At 43.4% G+C, this 24,277-nt stretch overlaps 1 protein-coding gene across 5 annotated transcripts in view; it reads right to left on the bottom strand.

Annotated features, from left to right (window-relative positions):
• Positions 1–23,503, bottom strand: part of TRIM24 (tripartite motif containing 24) — a 138,121-nt gene extending 114,618 nt beyond the window's left edge. For all 5 annotated transcript variants that reach the window (XR_012156085.1, XM_073322713.1, XM_073322728.1 and 2 more), the window contains exon 1: positions 22,947–23,503. Coding sequence is in view for 4 of the 5 variants with exons in the window: in XM_073322713.1 (XP_073178814.1) it covers positions 22,947–23,316 (370 nt within the window). In the remaining variant the exon portion in view is untranslated. The remainder of the gene's footprint in view (positions 1–22,946) is intronic.
• Between the last annotated feature and the right edge of the window lie 774 nt (positions 23,504–24,277).

Genomic DNA, 24,277 nt, shown 5'->3' with positions numbered 1-24,277 from the left:
TTCCCTCCTGCAAACCCTTCTTTCAGCATGGCATGGCCTCTGTCAGGAAAACCCAAGTAGGATACACCAGTCTGGTCAGCCCTGAAGACGTCATGTGGCTGGTACTACTCTAGAACAGTGGGTAAGATGTCTGCCCGCAATTCAGTAGCTGCCATAACGTCAAGGTCTTGCTTCTCACCATGGTCCTTATGCTGAACCATGTTGCACTGGGCTTTCCACCAACTGAACCAGCCATCTGAAGGGTTAAAGTCCTTCCCCTGTTCTGCTGCCAGCTGCCTCGCTTTCTGTTTCAGCATTGGCCCAAGAGCCCAGCATCTTGTCCAAGCTTATGCTGAAACCAAAGCCAAAGGGCGTCACCAACACCTACCTCCTTTTCTTTACGTTGGCACTTGTGGTCTTGGTTTATGCTGTTCCTGTACTCCTCTAAAATGTTATGGCTCTTCTTCTGAATGCACAAAACAAACTTTGAGATACCACACCACTCAGCTACTCTCACCTGTTTAGCACTGTTGGGATTCCCTCCAAGATCTTTCCACTCAGTTTAACCAGAACACCTCATCCAGTTCTGGACGAATACTTCATCCAATTCTCTGGGATCCAAAAAAAACCTCAGTTTGACTCCAGCTCGTCACTGAGGTTATCATATTAGGCATGTAGCAGCTCTTTGCCAGCACTGGCCACGCCCAGACACTGGGGATTTAGGTACAAAGTGATACCACAATTCCAATCCATTCCACACACAAAAAACTTTATATACATCTTTCCTAGCTTACATCTATACTGCGAGCATGTAAGGACTAATAATCTGCAGATTGTGTAAGGTAAGTTTATCAGGTGGGGGTATTCCTGCCTACTTTATTTACTGTAGACATTCACAATAATTAGTTGTGTCAGCAATTACTTGTTCAGGCTTGTCTTAACTTGGGCCTCCTCACATCAGCTAAATTAACCCCACAAGCACTGGGCTCACATAGGGCCCACAGGACCTGAACTTTATCAGCAAGAGACAGGTCCACACATATAGATGCCATAGCACACAATGAGAGCACTCAACTGTGTATGCTCAGAGGCAGGAAACTGATTAGATAACCTCCCCTCTAAAAAAGTTGCTATTAAGAAACATGCCTGTTGCTAATATCTAAATCCCATTAACACTGATGTTAATGGGACAGGACTGGTGCCTGGCAATATGTTGTCATTAACGAGAAGTTGCTATTATCAGGATTGCTATTAAGCAGAATCTACTGTAAACCATATAAACAAAGTGCCCTCTCCAAAAATCATTGAATACAGCATTTAAAAAGCAAAATACACTCCTATGTCACTTAATCTATACACAGAGTAATGAAACCTTGGTATAATAGTGCATAATAAAATTACATTGAACCTTTCAGCTCTTTACCTCAAAGGAGGAGTACAGGGCAGAGCATCCCTGACCCTGAGGCCCTGATGATTTGCTTCAGTTTGCAGAGAAAGCCTCAGGAAGTTCGTGTCCTGAAAGTCTCTGCAACCGTGCTTCCCACCAATCAGTGAGACTCCCTTGCTCTCTCAGATGCTGTGAAAAATACAGCAAGCAGTTATGATTCAGCCTTCAGCCTTCTCATAAGATGCCATCCCCCCTTCAAATACACATTCCACTGTCGTTCTTCAGTTACTCAGGGTATAGCTGAACGGGCCCTTTCTCCTATCCAAGTGTCCAGTAAAATGTTTCATAAGCCAGGGAAGCAAAAGTAAGCTGGGGATCCCAGAATGAATGGGAGAATCACACCAGCACTAATATCCACAGCAGTCTGAGCAGCAAATTTTCCATTTCTCATTAAAGAAAAGAGGAGTGAGTTCTTAAAGATCTTAGCATCATGGACCTTTCCAGATCACTTAGTATTAATACTCGTGACAGTCAGGCCTTAGAGAACCAGGGAGAAGTACCCCTTTTTGTTGATGGACTTGGAAGCCTTGTGGGGATGGGGGGAGGCGGCAAAACATAGGGACTTGGGCTCCATCAACTGCCCTAATACATTTAGTAAAGTCTAGCTGTGCAAAATCCATCAACAACCTCCTGGTCATTGCCAGCGCTTATGACTTGTGTCATCAGCATCTTAAAGCAGCACAAACCTGCACGACAACAGCCCTGACCACTGATCTACCAATACCCAAACTGATTAGCTGCTGACCAGTAGCAATCAGTAGTGGTGAACTTCCAGATGGAGATGGCCACACACTTCTCCACACCAGGGGGAACTCTCATGTTGGTGTGATGCCACTGCAGCTGCAAGGTGAGCTCCACACAGATCTCTAGCAAAGTCTTACAAAGTTCCGGGGGCTTCTGTATAGATTATATAGGTTAATCTTTCTACCTACCCAATGGGACTCAGGGCTCAGTCTAGAAGATACCATCAGAGATGCTTAGTTTTGCAGTTCTCAAACTGTGGATTTGTGTCTCCAGACATAACATGCTTGTTAACAGCAAAAAATATTTTTAAATATTAATAAATTGAGGTGAGAAATAACAGACCTCAACCCTATTGTCCCTCTGCAAATTTGTGTACACAGAGTCAATCCCTTACCTCTCTCTCTAAAGGTGCAAAGTTTCAAAAAGTTCAATGAATAAAAGATTGTTGGGGGCGGAATAGATCTGGAAAAGAAGAAGAGGTCTTGAGATAAATGTGAGAAGGGAGGGAAAGGCAGTAGAAACAAAAGTGAAACTCTTCGAGCAGCATATTCCAGAAGTCTTGAGGTCCTTCTGAGTGTAGCCTTCATTGATTTGAGATCTACCATACCATTCTCTCACTGGAAGGGAAAACCTATAATGGCAGCAGGCCGTAAATGGAACCCAGTTTGGGAAGATTTTAATGAAGTTCTTCTACCTGTGGGTAAGACAGGCATGTGTGCAAAACGCAAACAGTGCAACAAAGAAATGCAAGGCCTGGCTGCCTGAATAAAACAGCAGCATGAGAAGTGTTCCTTCTCAGGAGGAAGCTACGCTGAAGATATTCCTTTCATCATGTCTGAACAGGATCTTCAGGTTGGTAAACTTTTATTTCATACTTCTTCCTTAAGAACTGCCCGTCTTCCTTCTAGACTATTCCTGAATTCTCATGTTTGAGCAAAAAATATAGTTGTTACTCTATGGTACTACCACTGTAGATAAAAAAACCAAACAGCTGAAATAGGCAGATCTTCCTTTTACAATTTCACCTTTAAAGTAGTACTGAGTATCAGTGAATGCAATGGGTAATACTAAATGAGCAGTATGGTAATAATAATTATTAAATAACTGCATGGACTTATTGTGTTTAGGAGAATCCATCCTCAACATACAGGATTCTGAAGACTATCCACCTTCAAGATCACCATCATTTTCCATAGTTTCAGAGTTATGACTCAAACACTGGCATTGGCAGATATCATGTACGTCACATAGCCACAGTGTATCACCTGTAGCAAAAAGGAAAAAAATAATCTCTATCATCCAGAAGCAACCATAGGTACATTTGTGATAAGAACCAGCAGATTATAAAAAGAGGAATTGATGAAAAAATTGTCCAGTTTGCTTATTCAACAAACTCTCCTTTCCATATGATTGAGAACCCACATTAACATGGTTCAGTCATTAAGACCAGGATACAGTCCACCCAACAGAGCAGATGTCACAGGCAAATTGCTGGATAAAGCGTATGAAAGAGAAATTGAGCAATGTGCAAAAGGTCTAGAGGGTGACATTGTTAACCTGAGTCTTGATGGGTGGAGCAATGTCCACGATGATCCTGTTGTACATGCTTGTGCGACAATAGAAGAAGGGAATGTCTTCCTTACAGAAACAATTGATACATCAGGAAATGCACACAGGAGCAGAATACTTACAAGTAGCAGCAGTTAAAGCTATAACAAACTGTGAAAAAAAATTAAAATGTCTAGTACGCAGCTTGGTCACAGACAATGCTGCAAATGTATCCAAGAGGAGAAAAAATTTAGAAGAGTCCCAAGCTAATAACATATGGTTGCAGTGCTCAGCTGATGCACCTCCTAGCCAAAGACTTTAGTGTTCCAAAAATAAAGGCTAATCTTGTTGAAATTGCAAAATACTTCTGTAACAACCACTTTACAGCAACTGCTCTCAAAAAAGTGGGAGGAACCAAGCTAACTCTCCCACACGACATGCAATGGAACTCACTAGTGGACTGTTCTGAGCACTATATCAAGAACTGGCCTAATCTGATGACAGTTTGTGAACAAAATCGTGAAAAAAATAGATGGCACTGTCACAGCCAAAGTTCTCAACACTCGGCTTAAGAGAAATGTTGAACACGTGCTGAGTACCCTGAAGCCTATTTTTGTAGCCTTGAACAAAATGCAGGGAAATAGCTGTTTTATTGCTGATGCTATGGAAATTTGGAAGTAACTGAGTAAGATCTTAAAAAGAGAAATAGGCAATGACAGAGTTAAATTACAAGCATTAAAAAATGAATGGGACAAGCACTATCTCGAGCTCATTTTCTTGCAAATATTCTCAATAGCCAGTACCAGGTCAAACCTTAACTGCTGAAGAAAAGGAGTTGGCTAGGACATGGACATCCAGCAATCATCCCTCCGTAATGCCAACTATAACAAACTTCAGAGCTAAGGGTGAACCATTCAAGAAATACGTTTGCTGATTATGTTTTAAAGAAAGTCACACCAGTGAACTGGTGGAAGTCACTTAAGCACTTGGATTCAGAGACTTCTGAAGTGATAATCTCACTTTTAACAGCAGTAGGTTCTTCTGCCAGTGTAGAAAGAGTATTTTCTTCCTTTGGACTAATTCATTCCAAAATGAGAAATCGTTTGGGACCTGAAAAAGCAGGAAAGCTTGTTTTTCTTTTCCAGATTATGAACAAACAGGAAATGAAGGTGAAGACGACTGAGTTAGCTGCAGAAGCCAATATTTTAAGTTTCTCATGTTGACCTGGCTGACAGTCAATTTAATGTTGTTTTTTTTAATATTTCATCTCTATAAATATATCAGAGGGATAAATACCAGGGAGGGAGAGGAATTATTTAAGCTCAGTACCAATGTGGACACAAGAACAAATGGATATAAACTGACCATCAGGAAGTTTAGATTTGAAATTAGATGAAGGTTTCTAACCATCAAAGGAGTGAAGTTCTGGAACAGTCTTCCAAGGGGAGCAGTGGGGGCAAAAGACATATCTGGCTTCAAGACTAAGCTTGATACGTTTATGGAGGGGGTGGTATGATGGGATAAATTAATTGACAAAATTAGTCTATCTTTGACTATTAGCGGTAAATATACCCAATGGCCTGTGATGGGATGGGATCCGAGTTACTACAGAATAATTCTTTCCTGGGCGTCTGGCTGATGAGTCTTGCCCACATCCTCAGGGTTTAGCTAATCACCATATTTGGGGTTGGAAAGGAATTTTCCTCCAGGGCAGATTGGCAGAGGTCCTGGGGGTTTTTCGCCTTCCTCTGCAGAATGGGGCACGGGTCACTTGCTGGAGGATTCTCTGTACCTTGAAGTCTTTAAACCACAATTTGAGGACTTCAGTAGCTCAGACATAGGTTAGGGGTTTGTTACAAGAGTGGGTTGGTGAGATTTTGTGGCCTGCGTTGTGCAGGAGGTCAGACTAGACCAGAGGTGGGCAAACAATGGCCCGCAGGCCACATCCGGCCTGCAGGACTGTCCTGCCCAACCCCTGAGCTCCCAGCCAGGGAGGCTTATCCCCAACCCCTCCCCCGCTGTCCCCCCTCCATGCCCCCAGGACTCTGGCCCACCGCTCTTGCCGGGCAGCGCAGCGGTTTGGCTGGCTCCGGCATGGTAAGGGGGTGGGGAGCGGGGGTTCCAGGGCAGCAGTCAGGGGACGGGGGTGGTTGGATGGGTTGGGGGATTGGGAGAAGGGGGCAGTCAGGGGACAGGGCGCAGGGGGTGGTTGGATAGGGCATGGGAGTCCCAGGGGGCCTGTCAGTGATGTGGATAGGGGTTGGGGCACTCAGGGGACAGAGAGCGGGGGGAGGAGGGGGCCCCAGGAGGGGGCACTCAGGGGACAAGGAGCAGTGGGGGGGGGGGTTGGATGGGTCAGGGATTCTGAGGGAGGCAGTCGGGGGCGGGCAGGCTGTTTGGGGAGGCTCCATATAGTTTTGCAATCCCGACGTGGCCCTCAGGCCTAAAAGTTTGCTCACCCCTGGACTAGACAATCATAACGGTCCCTTCTGACCTTAAAGTCTGTGATTCAAATATTTTAGTTAAAAACAATTTTAACAAAAACAAACCTGGATTTTAAAAAAATTTCAATGTTTAACTAAATTCAAAAATTCACATATAATATATATAAAACAAGCAAGTTTGCTGTTGAAGAAAAAAAATCCAGAATACATAATGTTGTTGTTTTAGTTCAACAGAATAATTTAAACGTCTGTGTGGTGATGTTCTCCTCCTAATACAGCATGGCAAGAAAATCCTCCAAATATTAATGATTAACCTGTTGAATTGGAGATAGCTCACCTTCCAATGACTTCATCAATATCTGCTTCAATTACCTTTGGTAATTGAAATAACCAATCAATCATTCATTTTCTGATATAGCTATAAAACTAATCTGAAAAGTTTTCAAAATAAATCACTTTAAAAAGTATAGTGTGTATCTTCTAAAAATGAAACCTGTATTTATCTCTGAGTTGTGAAGAATATGTATTAAGTGCAACAAGAATGCACTTTTATGTAGAAATCCATGATTAAATCGAGTCTTCCTGACTAGTGATTTAAATCAATTTAATTTAAATCAAATCGACCCTGGTATTAATAAGTACATTGACTAAGATACACAGCAATGTGCCCTCCATGCCAGCTCACCAAAGTTTGAAAGTGGTGCTAACTTACAAAAGACATGCTGGAATGAAAGGAGAGGAATCATGGGAATTTGTTACTGTGACCCCAAGTTCCAGAATTCCAACAGCTTCTGGTAGATATCCCACAATACACCATGAGAAAAATCCCAGAATGTACAGAACTCAGCAACAAGACAGAGCACCTGTCTGGAATGCTGAGTGCTTAGACAGAAAAAAAAAAAGTTATTGCCATGTATATGCACTGATTTGGAGGTAAGTAAGTAAAAGCCAGCCATGTGGATGAAATTATTGCAAGATATTTATTCCACAAGTTAGCACGCACAAATCTAAATACACAGAAAACCTGTGTAGACAAGGCATTAGCAATAAACAAGTATTTTATGACACATTCGATGGGTCATTTTGAAGACTTTCACTTTATGTTTGCTTTTCAACATTAAACGGATATAGCAGGTACTTAGCAAATATACTTATCAAAAGGTATGTCCAATTAATCAACATTTCTTATTTAAAAGAAAAATATGCTGATGATAGAATAGCAAACTGTGACAACATAGTACCACCTATCAATATAACTTCCTCTGGCATTAAACATTTCAGGGGGTCTCTGCCCAAATATTAAAAATCATTGAAATTACATACAAAAAAATTGAGTACATGTTTACTGCCAAGTTTTAAAGAAAGTTAAACCAGTTCATTGATTTGAGCTTCTTCTGCAGGTACAGGGAATATTTCCTTCATTTCAGTTTACTTGACTAGTTCAGTTCAATGACTACTTCATTTGAAGTTAAGAAACCAGCTGGGCTTTGAGAAAGCAGGAAAAAAGTTCCTTCCAAACTATGAATAAAAACTAGGTGCAAGAGGATGAGCTCTGCTAGTTCTAAAGTCTTGAAAGACACTGTGACAAAAGCAAAGTCAGTTCAATATACTAACTACAAAAAAATAGTTCCTTTGTTCAATCAGTTTTTTTAAATGCAAAACATTTTGATAAATATCTGTTTTTGTCTTCTGCATCAAGCACATTTAACACAGCTTTATTCAATAAAAAAGCTAGGTGATATTTTTGTGCATTTAGTTAAATTTGAATTTCCATTAAAATGGAGCCAGACCAAAAAAAATCGCAAGTAAAAAATTAATCTAGTAAATAAGAAATGCATCATTCATCATTTTCTAACATAAATTGCTTATATACACATGTATAGATATAGAACAATTTCCTGATTAGTATAAAGAAGCACCAAATTTAATGTAAAGGCTATATTCAGTTGCAAATCAACATGTCCTAGTGATTACCAAACATCAAGAACCAACATTTTAATTATTTTCCTATAGAAAAGTACAAATGCAAAACATGGTTAAAATTGATTTAAATCAATCCATCCTGGTGCATGTCTCAAGGGAAACAATATTGCAATGTGATTGGTCACCAAGGCAGGACAACGAAATGGTGATAGTAATACCACCGGGCCCAGTAGTCTGTACCAGAAAAATCAGGCCACAGGGGAAGGATCCTACAGCATTAAATATAAATGCCCACAATATCCATACAAGGTAGGTAATTAAGAGGTAAAACAATCTCACAAGTCATAATTTTGCCTTTTTTGTTCAATTATCACAGAAGTCTCTTTTTTTTTAAATCTGAAGTTATTCACAACTTTCTTCCTCTGCAAAACATTTGTACAATTCAATTGAACACTGTCCAACTGATCAATGCAGTGTAAGTTTCAAACAGCATATTCCATTGAAATATTTGCCATTCATGATGTGTTCATTAGTTATATAAGATATCCTACCAGGGAAAAGCAAAAATACAGTATATTCCACTTCTTACCAACTTCTCAGTTCCCAGCAAAAAGTTGCCATTATCCAGCAGCTGACATTAAGCAATAAGGCACTATTTTTGAGCCCATGCATACCTGTTTGGGTGTGGAAGAACAATCCACTGAAATTGTAGAAGCTTGGCTACTGTCTAAGTTTCACTTCGCTACAAGGCAGAAAAAAATTTAAAAAAGTATAAACAAAAAGATGCTGTAAGTGTTACACTGTAAGAAGTAGAGCAAACTTAAATCTTGATATACTGCTAGTACTCACATGAGACATGGGGTGAAGCAGCACACAATTTTATGAACAAATCAAGTAGCCAAATTTAAAACAAAAACAAAAAATAATTTAAAATATGTCCAATGTTGCCTGCTTTTTATGATCTGTTACCTTTAGCTGTAAATCCTTCTCAATTTTGCATACAGCCTTGTAGCCATTGTCAACGTCACAATACTGGAATATCCTGTGGAAAATGTCCATTGCACATACCTGTTCTGGAAGCAAAGGGTCTTTAAGTTTGTTGGGTGACACATTACTCTCTTGTGGCTTTTCAGCCTGTGGGTGCTAAACAGACATGAGAATTTTGGCATCTGTGAGTCACCTCCTGTCTCCAGGTGACTCTCAAACTCAACAATGGCTTCAAATTCCTCTGTTAGATTACTGGGACAACACATTATCCACTAAGCCAGTATTTTCTGTGGATGATTCAAACCCTCTTTCTGAAGCAGTTGTAAACAGTCTTGGAAAGAACAGCATCCATGACTCCTTAGCGAGATGCACTGCATCAATTAAAGGATATTTTGTTTTGTTTTGCAACATCCATCGCTTGTAGGTGTGGGTCAGAGAGGCAATGATGCACACATTCAGATGAGTGTGACAGTGACTTTTGAAGTTCTTTATCACATACCATGTCCATCAACTGCATGCCTGACGTCGTGTTGGGAGGCAAAAATTTTAAACACATGTGACAGCTGTACATTAACAACTGTCCTGCTCACTTAGTTAATCAACAGGCACATGTGACTATTTTGTAGGCATAGCTCCCTGTTCCAAGTCTTCAGCCACTCTTGAAATAAACTAGTCATGAAGGCATTGGCAGAGTTTCTGTAGCTCATGGGCAGCTCTGAATAATCTTTAAGGAAAGAAAATAGGTGCTTCCTCTTTCCGATCCCCATATGAAGCAGTTTTTTCTGTCCCATCCATGTATGCACAACATAGCAATATAATGAGGTCCATGGCTTTTTTCCCCCCCCTCCTGCAAACTCTTCACCAAAGCAAGGCCTCTGTCTAGAAAGCCAGGCAGAAGAGAGTAGACTTAGCAATGAAGAGGTCACATGGCTGGAACTGGACTAGAAAGCTGGCCAGGGTGTCCGCCCTCCAATGAGAGCTGCTGGAAAGTGAGTGGCTCTTGTTTCCTGCAGTGACCCTGACACTGAAGAACACAGGGTTGGCCTTTCCAACAACTAAGCCAGCCATCAGAGGAGTTGAACTCCTTTCCCTGAGCTGCTGCCAACTGAGCTGCTTTCTATTTCAATATCAGACTGGAAAAATCAAGCATTTTGGCCAGGTATATGCTGAAACCAGAGCCACAAGACTTCACTAATGTCACCTCCTTGCCATTGTGTTGCTACTTGAAGTCTTGGTTTGTGCTGCTCTCATGTTCCTATTAAAATGTCACTGCTATTCTTAACAATGCACAAAACAGATTTCAAGACACCAAGCTTCTCCGCTACTCACTCATGCTTAGCACCAGGCTCACACAGGGCCTCCAGAATCTTAACTTAATCAGTGACAGAGAGGTCCACATGTTTGGCAGCCATGACATTGCAGAAGAAGTGCTCTGCTGCCAAGGATGAGAGCCAGGAAATTGTTTACAGGTAGGACCTCTCTTCTAAAAAGTTAAGTGGTATTCCTGTTGCCAATATCCAAATCCCATGAATATCAAAGTCAGTGGGATAGGATCAGTTCCTGGCAAATTGTTAGGTTTCAGAGTAACAGCCGTGTTACTCTGTCTTTGCAAAAAGAAAAGGAGTACTTGTGGCACCTTAGAGACTAACCAATTTATTTGAGCATGAGCTTTCGTGAGCTACAGCTCACTTCATCGGATGCATACTGTGGAAACTGCAGCAGACATTATATACACACAGAGACCATGAAACAATATCCCCTCCCATTATTATTAACAGCAGGAGAGTGAGTTGGGGGGAGGGGGGCGGAGGGTGAGAAAACCAGGATTTGTGCTGGAAATGGCCCAACTTGATGATCACTTTAGATAAGCTATTACCAGCAGGACAGTGGGGTGGGAGGGGGTATTGTTTCATGGTCTCTGTGTGTATATAATGTCTACTGCAGTTTCCACGGTATGCATCCGATGAAGTGAGCTGTAGCTCACGAAAGCTCATGCTCAAATAAATTGGCAAATTGTTGCTATTAAGGGGAAGTTGTTAATATTGTGATTGCTAATATTGTGATTGCTATTAAGCAGAATCCACTGTAAAATGTTATCTGACTAAATTACACAGCATAAATGGCAAATTTTACAAACAAGTATACTATTAGAATTGAGCTTTCATAGTTTTTACTATCATGAAGTCTGAGTGTTCAGTTATGCATCAGAGGTTGTTCTTACAAGCAAGTCAAAATTCACTTCGGACTTAGATTAAATATTTCTGGGATTTCCCCTACCCCATTAGTAGCTCAGCTATAGTAAGCAATATCAACTTTATAGATGTACCATAATTGGAAAATTCCACCCATGTTACGGGAAATTCCATCCGCAAACTCATGTATCCCCTTGGCTTTGAAAGAATTTTTCCAGTGTCCAACTCTAGGTTTTTAGCACATTGCATTAGGAAACACTGCTCTAAACCGTGGCCTTGTCTTCATTGAGGAGGTGGAGGGGGAAAGTGTGTTCTTAACTCAAGTTAGCTAATTTAAAGGTAAAATCCTAATGAGGATTAGGTAACTTGTAATCTTCACATGAATTAACTTGTGTTAAGACTACGAATGGTCTTGTCTTCTATCTTCACTAGGATTCTATCTCAAGTTAGTTAACTCACCTCTCCCTCGCTCATCCCCAGTGAAGACAAGGCCCATGAGGTAAGATATATTTCCTTAGTCTATGGCATCAAGAAGCATCACTACCAAGAGTGTAAACACAAATCTGAAACTCATGACCACATGCCCCTCCGTTCAATATGCATCTCTTGCCTGAACAGAGACAATGGCATATGCTTATCTTTTAATTTTAAAAACAGCCTTGTCAATTATCGTGAGCTGCAAAGCTATGACATGTCTATATTTCTTTAACATTACTAACTGGTTAATAGGTGCATTCTTAATTCTGAGACAATACAAATTAAGGTTCTACAAAGTTGGTTTCTCATGCCATAGGAGACAAGGTCTCCACAAAAGGGGTAGAGTATCTAAAACATTTAGGACAGAGACACCCCCCCACACACACTCCAAAATGTTTAGTGTCAGGTTAAGTTATGTAAATGGTTTCCAATTTTATTCTTGGTTATTCAACCCACTGTGGCTAAAGACTCAGCACCATGATGAACAAGGCATAGGTCACTTTTCAGTCAAAACATCAGTGTTTTAGACCAATGGTTCTCAAACTAGGGCCGCCGCTTGTTCAGGGAAAGCCCTCGACGGGACGGGATGGTTTTTTACTTGCCGCGTCCGCAGGTTCGGCCGATCGTGGCTCCCACTAGCCGCAGTTCGCCACTACAGGCCAATGGGGGCTGCAGGAAGGGTGACCAGCACATCCCTCGGCCCTTGCCACTTCCGACAGCCCCCATTGGCCTGGAGCAGCGAACCATGGCCAGTGGGAGCTGCGATTGGGCCAGTTGTTTACCTGCCGTGTCCGCAGGTTCGGCCATTCTGCCAGGGCCTTTCGCTGAACAACCGTCGGCCCTAGTTTGAGAACCACTGCTCTAGAGTGTGAAGCCTCACATGGCTTCAGAGTTAAAACATCTGAGCACCAACAGGAACAGAGTCAAGACTTAGGGCAGGGGCAAACATGACCATCCTCATCTGGAGGATGAGGCTCCTAGATAGATTAGGCTTTGTGAATTTCCCAAATTGGAAGCACAGAATTTAAAATGCCTTTCAGCATCCGTGATGTTCAAGACTGACTGGGGCAGGAATGTAGTTACACACAGAGGTCAGTGGGGAAAAAAAGGCAACAGACCCACAGAAATATATAGAGGCTACTTGAAGACATTTCCCTCCCCCTTTCAAAGTAGTACCTGCAGACATGTTAACTCAAATGCTGTTCTTATAATCACTTTTCATTTTTGAAAGGTTAAGCTCACAAGAAGAAAGTACTTTTGTAATTTGTCTAACATTTGTGTTTTTGTCTCTTTAAATTTAAAGGTATACAATCTATATCTAAGCTATTTCACAAGTAACATGACTCTCTCGATCAGAGACTTGACCATCGTGTACATGAACTGTGCCCATGGACGGTGCCCACAGCATGCAAGGCATTATCAGGATAGAAATAATAATGTTATGTATTACTTTTATTCTAGCATTGTCCACAGTGTGCTAGGCACACACAATCCCTACCCCAGTGAGCTCACAGTTTAAGACAACAAGCAGCATACGAAAGGTGGGGGAGAGAAACAGAATCAAACATTTTCTTTTTAAAACAGAAACCAACAACTTCCAACTGCCCCAAATCAGCTGACCAAGAGCTGATCTACACTTAAAAGCTTAAAATCCACACCCCTAACTGCCATAACTATGCTGACCTACCCCCGATATAGATGGAGCTAGGTTAATGGAAGAATGTTTCCTTCAAGCTATCTACTGTCGCTTAGGGAGATGGAATTCCTACAGCAATGGAAAAACCAATTCATCACTTTAGTCTGCATCTACATTACGGGGTTACACTGGCATAGCTATGGCACCGTATATATGCTGTTATAGTACCCATAGTGTAGATATGACCTAAGTTCTTCTAGGAATCATGGCATCAAGAACTGGGTCCTGAGGAGGAATATGGGAGAGAGAATAATGGACTTTCAGATCAGCCCAGAAAGGGCATTCATTGCGTAAAGTGTAACATGCAAGGTGGTATGAAATAGTTGTGTAGCAGACAGGCTGTCAAGGCTGGAATCATTGAGGGACTGGAGAGGCCTGAGAGAGGAGTGGGAGGAAAAAGATAATAAGGCAAGAGCTGATAAACAGGGAGGGGCAAAGTCACAAACAGCTTTGATGGCAAGGACAAGAAGCTCAATCACTGATGAAAACAAGAAGAATTACATGCAGCAATAAGCAAGTAAAGCCTGGTCTGCACTTAAAAGTTAGGTTGGCATTCCTACATCTGTCAGCGAATATGTCCATATCCCTGAATGACATACCTATGCTGACCTAGCACCCAATATAATCACAGCTATTTTGATGGAAGAATACTTCTGTCAATGTAGCTACCATCATCATTCACAGAAGTGGTGTTCCTATACTGACAGGAAAACCTCTTCCATTGGTGTAGGCTGCATCTACGCTACAGGGTTGCCAACATAGCTACAGCAACATAGCTTTGCTGGAATAGTTTGAGTATTTTAGCTGTTGTATTTTGAACATGTAAGGCAGTCTAGAGAGGATGTGACTGCAGTAGTCAACATAGGAAATGAGGGTCTGGACAAGAGTCTTAGCTGTGTGAATAAAGAAAAAAAGAGTTAGGATGGTAAAGATTAATGAAAAAGTGACAAGATTTGGACATGGGTTGAATGTATGAAGGGAGACGGAGTAGTTCTTGGATCTCTCTTGTAAAGCACAAAATAGTCATGGTTAGCAATTACTTCTGGACAGCTTTCCAATGAAATATCAAACTGAAATCCTTACTGTGTCAAGTTTTCACTTAATCCAACTCAAGGAATTTAGCACATCTGTAAAAGTCAGTCTGGAGATTCTTGGACATTTGTACCCTTAGGAGCGTCCAAACTGGTCTTTACAAAGGTATGAAAAGCTTTTGAAATTCTAGTGTAGACAAGCCTACTGACAAAGGCCAAATCCTGGCCTCAGTTACATATGAGAATACTGATATTAATAGTATTTCATAGATATAAGTGAAGGCAAAATTTTGCCACGTATTTCCAATCACATCCACAACATACAGGTCCATTATCTAGAACAGTAGTTCTCAAACTGTGGATCAGGACCCCAAAGTGGGTTCATTTTAATGGGGTGGTCAGGATCAGGATTAGACTCGCGGGGGTCCGGGGCTGAAGCTGAAGCCTGAGCCCCTGCCACTCTGGGCGGAAGCCAAAGCCTGAGGGTTTCAGCCCAGAGAAGCAGGGCTTGGGCTTCACCCCCACTCCCTGGCCTGGGGCCATGTAGTAATTTTTGTTGTCAGAAGGGGGTCGTGTTGCAATGAAGTTTGAGAACTGCTGACCTAGAAAGAGGATTCATTTGCAAAATCTATTCTGTCTCCAAATTGGCAATAATGGAAAATTCAAGAGTGAAACAAAGATGTTTCAAGCTTACATGGCAAGAAATAAATGGTTCTGAAATTTTGTTGTGAAAAAAGTATGTTCACTCATGTGGTTATCAGATGCCTCAATTTAAAAAAAATGCACAAAAACAGATAAATGCTTCTGCACTCCCTCCACCCTGGAAGTTGTCCTTGAATTAAACAGAGGTTATTACTCAGCTGGCCTTTGGGGCATCACTCAAAATACACATTCATGCAAAAAGAAAATTTCTAAAAAAATCATCTTGTACTCAGTGATCAAACCTCAGTTTGCAAGCATACACTCAGTGTTCAAAAACCAATAAATTAAGTTAATTTTTATTTTCCAAAAATTCAATCAGGCCCAGATGTCCAAGAGCAATGATAACTGGTCATATACTAAACTCAGTTTTGGGAGCACCAAAACCTAAGTTTTAGGAGCACACTCTTGCAGCAATATTCGTAACCCATATGACTCTATGTCAAACTCAAAATCACCACAAGGGCCACATGAGGACTAGTATATTGGCCTGAGGGGCCGCATACAATGATACAGAAGTATAGTCAAAAATGAAAAAAATGAAGAGTAATATAGAATGCTATAAAAAGTCAATGTTTTAATTTTTTTTAAAAACTAATGTGAAGAGGGGTTTCTATAAAATATAAATACCTGTAACTATCCCTTATCTGGTCAGAAACACTGATGATGATCTACACTAACAGTCTATCAACACAGCTGTCATGGCAGGAACTTTTTAAAGTAACTACTCATACAAAATACATTGCCACTTTTAACATTCTTCCCAACTACTCCCAGCAAAGAATCATACATGCTGAACTTCATACCTCAGACTGCTCGTCTAGTCCATGAGGCCCCACCTATTCCCTCCCTTTCCCACCTCCATTCCAACTCCTTCCCCAAATCCCCGCCCCACCTCTTCTCCACCTCCTCCCTGCTCTCCCCGCCCCCCCAATCCCTCTTGGAAAGTCCTAAGCACTGGGAGGTAAGTGGAGGAGCGGGGACGTGGCAGGGGGGATAAGACAGCCTACCAGGAAACTTTCAGGGCCTGGTGAATTGCCTTTACTATTGATAAATTAAATTAACCTGACCTAATGATCTTGTCCTATGAGTGAAGTTTTTGTGCTATGGTTTATACACATGCAGGCATTCTGAGACTTACTCTTCGACAGTCTAAACTTTAGGAACAAAATATAAGATATCACAGACTCAGATTTTGTTCACTGAAAAAAAATCAAATTTGAATGGTGTGAAGAGGCTTACAGCACAACATAAACCAAATCTTTTTGAATTCTAACAAGCTCTTGAGCTTAAGGAAAATTGCAGTAATGAGTTCTACTGGTTAAATAAGTGGTTATACAGTTTTACACAACACAACCGTTTTTTCCATATTCATAGATTCATATGTTCTAAGGACAGGACCATTGTGATCATCAAGTCTGACCTCCCGTGTAACACAGGCCACAGAAATTCCGCACAAATAATTCCTAGAATATATTAATGTTCTTTTGTTTTTATACAGATGCTATGCAAACAACCAATGCTAGATTATGACTAAGGCTACATTTTAGTCACGGGTATTTTTAGTAAAAGTAATGGACGGGCCATGGGCCGTAAACAAAAATTTACGGCCCGTGACCTGTCCATGACTTTTACTATATACCCTTAACTCTCCATCAGTCCAGATTGTACCCTGGGTAATGCCACAGTCATACATACATTGCCCTCTTCAGAAAACAGTCTTGCAGCATTACACCTTGCACTGTAAGCCTGCTTCAAAGGTATGCATTCAAACCTACCCATAAACCCATATTTATGCCATACTTGTTTATGATTGATAGAATCCTCCACAAATTCCACTTTATTGCCAGACCTTACAGACCTTTTTACCTAGCTTCATACTAGGTTTGCAAGACAGAGGCATCTGTACCAAGCAGACCCAATATAGATAACCATCCGTAATTCCATACCTGGTCGATTGCAAACTTCATAAGCCTCAACAAAACAAATCTTATTTTCTGACAGATACTACACAAAGAACAGAAGTTACAATAATTTGACTAGTAAGTTTCCACAGTAAAACTTAGCATTTGTACAGGACAAAGGTGATTTTTTTTTATTTTTATTTTTTTAAAAACAGAATGTACTGAGCTGAAGGACATTACATAGATAAGAGGAAGTTATCAGTACAATGAACACACAAAATGTACTGCCAAGTCGTCCCTACATTGGTAAGAGGTGAAAGGCCTGGCCAGCATGCATGGTTAGTGGTAACAGAAAAGAAACAAAAGAGAAATTGCATGGGCAGAAAAATGTATGTAAACTGAAGCTTGCACGTGGTACAGTATTGTATTTGCTATGTAAGACAATGCTTAATGTTGACTGGATGATCATATAATCCAGAATGGTATAGATGTTAGAATGTAAAGGGAAATTTCTTGTGACCCACATATGCCCCAGGAGAAGGTAGCTGATCAATTTATTTTTCTGTGTAGCTATCATTCATTGCTTTTATAGAAATTGCAACTGCAAGGCCATGTTTTTGGTTCAAACAAAGGTCTGAATTAATAAACCTGAGTGTCTTGGCCCCAAGCTCACCCAACATTAGTACAGTTTCATTCCATATGTGGTATAATCACCACTGCAGCACCAGCATTACATATAACTAGCTCCATAAGCAGTAGTTTTCATCCTAGGTGTAGGCATAATGCATTATGGAACTCTGGTTCAGTTTGGTCAAGAGTTCTCTCATGTCACAATGGACCCGAACTACAATACAATAAGTGTGGAAAGGAGATACCTTGTATTCTCCATAAGTTAAGCAGGGATTCAACTTCTTTGTGAAGTGGGTATGATGAGTCATCCCTGAGCCGGTGAGTATTCTGAGGTAATTACCTGCAAGTCCTCTGAAAGGCCCATGCTAATGAACCAGGGCCCAGCCAATCCACAAGCAAGGGCCTAACCCTGGGAGACCCCAAAACAAGGTATATAGGCTCCTTAGGAAACAAGCCACTCCAGCCTGCAAAACATTGCTACCTTAAGTGACAGGATTCCCAGGGGATACAACTTTTAAGGGGGCACAGCAGTACCCCAGTTCCCTCTCCAATATGGGCTGTCTCTCACAATACTTTCCTAGTGACAAGGAGCAAACCCCTCTAGGCACTGTGATCACTCAGCACAACAGCATGTGGAGCCCCACCAGATAGATAGCATGAATGCTCCCAGAGACACTCGCAAATCACACCAGCCAATGTCCCCCACTTCCAGCCTTGCACCCTAGAGCTGTACCATCTTGTCCTGGTCTGAAGCCTAACCAGTGCAAGTTTATTACCTAGTCCACCCCTCCCTCAATGTGGAGAGGACATACACAAGCCTTTGGGAAATCTCAGCTCAGTTTACAAGCACTTCAGCCAAAATACACTGTTTTAGGTAAATATAAAACAGAATTATTAACTACAGACAGATAGATTTTAAGTGATTATAAGTAGTAGGCATAAAAGGTCAGAGATCGTTACCAAGAAAATAAAAAGGTAAACACACAGTCTAAATCTTAAACCTTATTAGTTCAAGCAGTTTTCTCACCCCACTAGAAGTTACAGTACTTAATACACAGACTTCTCTCTCTCTATCCTGGGGCCAGTCACCACAGTTGAAGTCCATCTTTTCAGCATTCTTGTTGCTTCCAGCACAGGTGGGGGAAGAGAAAGGCCAAGGCAAGATGCCACTGTCCCTTATTTTATATCCTCAGTTTACGTGCCTGGAAAATACTAGCCCAGACACATCCTGTGGGCTTTGCCGAGTCACAGCATTGAGCAGTCCCCCAGTATAGTCTTGTGCAACTGAGTCCTAGAGTTGGTGCTAGCACAATTGTCATTGAATTGTAAATCCCTTGATTACAACTCCCCTGCTGATTAATGGTCATTGAACACCTTCCTGGGCGTGGTTTGCCTTCTTTGTCTGTCATTAGGAAACTTGTAACACGTTTCAGTAACAACCATACAGCAAAATGTCATAACTTAATATTTACTCATGATATACTTTTTTTTTTTTGACAGAACAATGGGTTTCAGCAGATCATGACTCTTCATATGACATCTTATGTGACATGCTTCGTATGAAATATATCATAATTACATAACAGGAGTAAACATGGGGGTTCCAAGGTGCTGCTTTGACTACAGAGTGCCACATCTTCCCAGGATTCCCAGCTGCCTGGTAGTTCTGACAGACTGCTCCACAGATTGTGCCTGTTCCTTCCCCAGCCTGCACTGGCACCCAGGCTAGCCTTACAGTGGAGGGAAAAAAGCAACCGTAACCAAATCTTTAAACTATAGTTGCAGCCATCACTTCCACAATCATAAAAAAAAAAAAAAGGGTAAGAACAGAAGTGTTCAATCTACTCTTTCCATTTTATTCATTTTATTCTACCATACCTCCCCTCCTATTCAAGTAATCTCTGAACAGTCCTAATCTTATCTGTCTCCTGACTATAGACCTCTTCTATATTTAACTTGTCAGTTTGGATTCACATTTCATTTGGGCTGTTTGCGCTCATGACCTCAAAACTCAAGAGAATTCACCAACAAAAGATGATTATATGGCCTAACCCCACTGTCATGGTTACACGGCTGACTGCAACTCTATCCCCTTTCTAGTCTCCGAGTGCAACACCTCATGTGTCAGGCCACATGCCTTTACCTCTCCTGGGTGGAACTCTGCAATCCTTCCACTCCTAGGCCAGTCCAGGGACTAGAACAACCTATGTATCAACAATGCTTACCCAATAAGTTTGACTGGGGTCAGCCCATGCCAAAGTCTAATGCCTTTAGCGTATGTAGTGACCAAACCACCTTCTTAAAACCAAAGCGTTTATTTCACAGTAGAAACGAAACTTCCAGAGAAAAAGAATTTTAAAACAAGTCGACGTGCAAGTCTATCTTATCTAAAAGCTCACCATCCCCTTATGGGTTCAAATTTTAAAAATACAAGATGGGGGGAGGGATAGCTCAGTGGTTTGAGCATTGGCCTGCTAAACCCAGGGTTGTGAGTTCAATCCTTGAGGGGGCCATTTAGGGACCCTGGGGCAGAAATTGGGGATTGGTCCTGCTTTGAGCAGGAGGTTGGACTAGATAAACTCCTGAGGTCCCTTCAAACCCTAATATTCTATGATTCTGTGTCAGGTAATCACTGATTAATAATGATCAACACAGCAAAGCACAGATCGGAAAGTTATACATACCAAACCAGACTGGATAAGTGATTTCACAGCTCGATTCACTCGCAACTAACACCCAGAAACTCTCCCCTTTATATGCAATGTGTGTTTACAGAAAACGAGAACGAAAACACATTGACCTACAGAGCTCTTTTCACTGTATCTGGTCTAATTGATAAGCTAAAGACACATGTAACCAAGTCATTGACAAAAAAAACAGGAGTACTTGTGGCACCTTAGAGACTAACAAATTTATTAGAGCACAAGTTTTTGTGGGCTACAGCCCACTTCATCGGATGCATTGAATGAAACATAGTAAGGTATGTATATACACATACAGAGAAGGTGGAATTTGCCATACAAACTCTATGACATTGACAGAAAACATCTGTAAGTAGTTCCTGATAATGAGCAATTGGGAGAGGAGTTTAACTTATCACAGAGAACATCTGCCCCTCAGTAACAAGCAGTCCCTTTCTTGTGGTTCCACCTAGTTTTGCGGGTTGGCTAGGAGGAAGTAAAATATTCAGAGCTAGTAGTTCTAACCTTGCCCCTTAACAATCCTTGTTTGTGGAGGGATGGCTTATGCTGAGCTATTCTATTCCCTTCCTCCCTTTTCAAACTGTGGGTCATGACCCAGTACTGAGTCACAGAATGCAAGGCACTGGGTCGGAGGCGGCTCTGGTCAGCACCGTCAACTGAGCCATTAAAAGTTCCACTGGTAGTGCTGCCTGGCTAAAGCAGGCTAGTCCCTACCTGATATGACATCGCGCTGCACCCTGGAAGTGGCCAGCAGCAGGTCCAGCTCTTAGGCAGGGGGGCCACGGTTCCTGGCCAACGGGTGTGCGGGGAGGAAGGGCGGCGCGGAGGGGAGGCCTGTGGGCGAGAGTCATGCAGAGCTGCTTGTGCTCCTCCACCTAGGAGCTGGACCTGCTGCTGGCTGCTTCTGGGGTACAGCGTGGTCCATGGTACTAGGACAGGAAGGACATGGTACTAGGACTAGTCAGGACTAGTCTAGGACATGGTACTAGGACTAGACAGGAAGCCTGCTTTAGTACCCCCGCTGCGCCACCTGAGATAAGCCCATGCCCCAATCCCCTGCCCCAGCCCTGAGCGCCCCCCCAAACCCAGAGCCCCTTCCTGTACCCCAAACCCTCATTCCCAGCTCCACCCCAACCCTCTGCCCTAGCCCTGAGTCCCTCCCACACCTTAACTCCCTCATCCCCAGCTCCATTGGGTTCTGGGCATCAACAATTTTCTTCAACTGGGTTGACAGAAAGAGTTTGAAAACCATTGTCCTGTTGAACTAAGTTTAGTCATAGAGTAAACATCCCAATAATAGGTCTACCTACATTATTACAGAGCAGCTTATTTTGTTACACCTTTTTCCCCATTAAATATATCACCTTCACTCATTCCCATACTATGCTGCTTGTTTGAGGTTTTCTTCAGGATGAATTTATGTATAAGAAAGGGGATCAAGACATTTTTAAACTGTTTTCCCTGTTTTTTGATAAACTACTGGCATAGTACTAGATTTCTGCTACTATGCATCTATTTTCTAGAAATATACCAGACATCAGATAGATCTTTACAATGAAAAGCACATTCCATTACAGACTTCATCTTGGTGCAAACAAGATCACACCTATAAACGGTGTAAAAAAATCCATCTGGGGCTGCTTAACAGCTTGCTCTTAAAATGATTAAAACAGCTAAACTTCGGAACACAACTTTCTCACCACCAAATGACAGATCTTTTATTCTGCCATACTTCTTTTCTCCCTACCACAAGCCCTTCTCAGTTATCTTTTACAGTACTGAGCAAGTCAAATCTCTTCAACGTGCAAAAGTCAGCAGTAAGAAGATGCAAAACCACCAACAAATCCACATCACAAACTGCACTGTTCAGCTTTCTCGCCTTCTGTTTAGCACATGCAACTTGTCACAGATGATAACGGGTGTGGCTCCAAAAGGAAATAATAGAAGCTCCTTCCAAGAACCAGAGCTAGATCTAGAGAGTGAAGTGCCGGAGAACACCATGCGGAGAATAATCCAGCGGCGTGAGGGGGGTGGAAGATGTAGATGGTATCAGAGAGTTTGCTCCGTCTCTCGTTTCTGACACAGGACGCACCGCAATAACAGCAGCAATTAGGAGCCCCCCGACAGAAGAGTGGTAGTTAACAGAAGAATCCCAAGCCCCCACTTGCTCCTGGAAGAAGTTGCCCGCAGAGCACACACAGCAGAGGGGCCGGGCTCCCTTTCAATATCGAACTCCCCCCCCCCTCCGCCATTCCCGCATCGCGACATGACCCAGGCACTCACTCACCCCCGTGACCAGTTCATCCCTACACAACAGCCACGGTGAGAGCGGCCAGAGACCCCGGGCCTCTCCCGCTGCCCGCCAATGGGCGGCGACCCACGCGAGCACCTGCCCTCCCCTTCCAAAGGGGGGCCGCCGCGGTCGCTGACAGAGCGATGGCAAGAGCGGCGCCTCTCGGCTTCCAGCGGCGACGGGCTCCTCGCCCTCCAGCTCCTCTAGCGAGGAGCCCGGCCTGGGGTGGGGCGGACCGAGGGGCACTTACCCGGCGTGCAGTGCAGGGGCGAGGTCGGCGAAGGGACGGGCGAGGAGGGGGACGCCGGCGGCTGCAGCTCCTTGGGGGTGCCCGGGCCGGGGGACGGGGCGGCGGGGGGCAGCATGAGGTAGCGGTCGGGCTGTGGCAGGCAGCGCAGGCAGAACGAGTGCAGGCAGGGCAGCAGCTTGGGCCGCCGGCTCTGGATGTGCTGCCCGCACACGGCGCAGGTGTCCAACAGGTTGAGCTGGGCCGCCTCCCCGCCGCGCTCCGCAGGGCCCTGCCGGCTCTCGGCCTCGTTCTCCCCGCTCAGCGCCGCGGCCCCCGCTCGATCCGCCGGCCAGGCCCCCGCCGCCACCGAGACCGCCGCCGCCGCCTCCATTGTCCTTGCGCCGCCCGGCGCCTCCCGCCCCGGGGGGTGTGGGGAACGCGACTCCACCGGCCGATCCCCGGGCCGCGCCGCGCCGCCAACGAGCGGACCCTGCCCCCTCCGCGGCGTTTGTTATCCTCGGAGGTTGCAACTGCACCCGCGCGACACGGCCAACGGCCAGCCGGGCCCCGCCCCCTCCTCGGAGATGGGTCTCCCCGTCGCCCCGCCCCCTTATTGCACATAGATTCCGCCCCGCTCCTCCCCCTGGCTCCTCCCTTTCCCCTGTCACCGCGCACTGGAGACCCCGCCCACCCCCATATAGCTCCACCCCCAACACCGCCCGCTCTGCACACGGACCCCCACCCTCGCCCCTGCTCCACTCACACAAGCTGTTTCCTGGCCCGTCCCCTCCCCTCACATAGCTCCATCCCCCACCCCTCTCAGGCCTGAAAGTCCTGCTTCTGCCTGGCTTCCTCATCACACCACACTCCTTCCTAAAGGGAAACTCTGCTCCCTCTCAGGACAATACACCTGGCCTGGGGGAAGGGGGAAGTAGGGGGTTTATCCCTTCCCTACCCTTTCTAGGCTTACTACCTTTGAAAAGGAAAAAAACTGGCACCCACCGCCAGAAGGCAAGCCCGCCCCCTAACCATAAGGCAACTTTGCAACCCCTGCCCTTTCAACAGTCACTTATAGTATCTACAGAAAGGACACACATCGATAAGATTCCAGAGTGGTAGCTCTGTTCGTCTATATGAGCAGAAAGAAGGAGAAGTACTTGTGGCACCTTAGAGACTAACAAATTTACTGGAGCATAGGATTGATACTATTGCACAACTCCTCACTCTCACATGACTCAAACCTTCTCTCACACATGCATGGTGTGCTTACAGTGGTGGTGGGCAGACAGCTACTGTATTTTCAACAGTTTTGATCTGTTATCGCTTAAACTGCAGAAGTGAGAACACTGCAG

Source organism: Lepidochelys kempii, chromosome 1, assembly GCF_965140265.1.
Source record: "Lepidochelys kempii isolate rLepKem1 chromosome 1, rLepKem1.hap2, whole genome shotgun sequence".
Classification (NCBI taxonomy): Eukaryota; Metazoa; Chordata; order Testudines; family Cheloniidae; genus Lepidochelys; species Lepidochelys kempii.
Note: the sequence above shows the minus strand (reverse complement) of the source record. Positions and strands in the feature narration are given on the sequence as shown.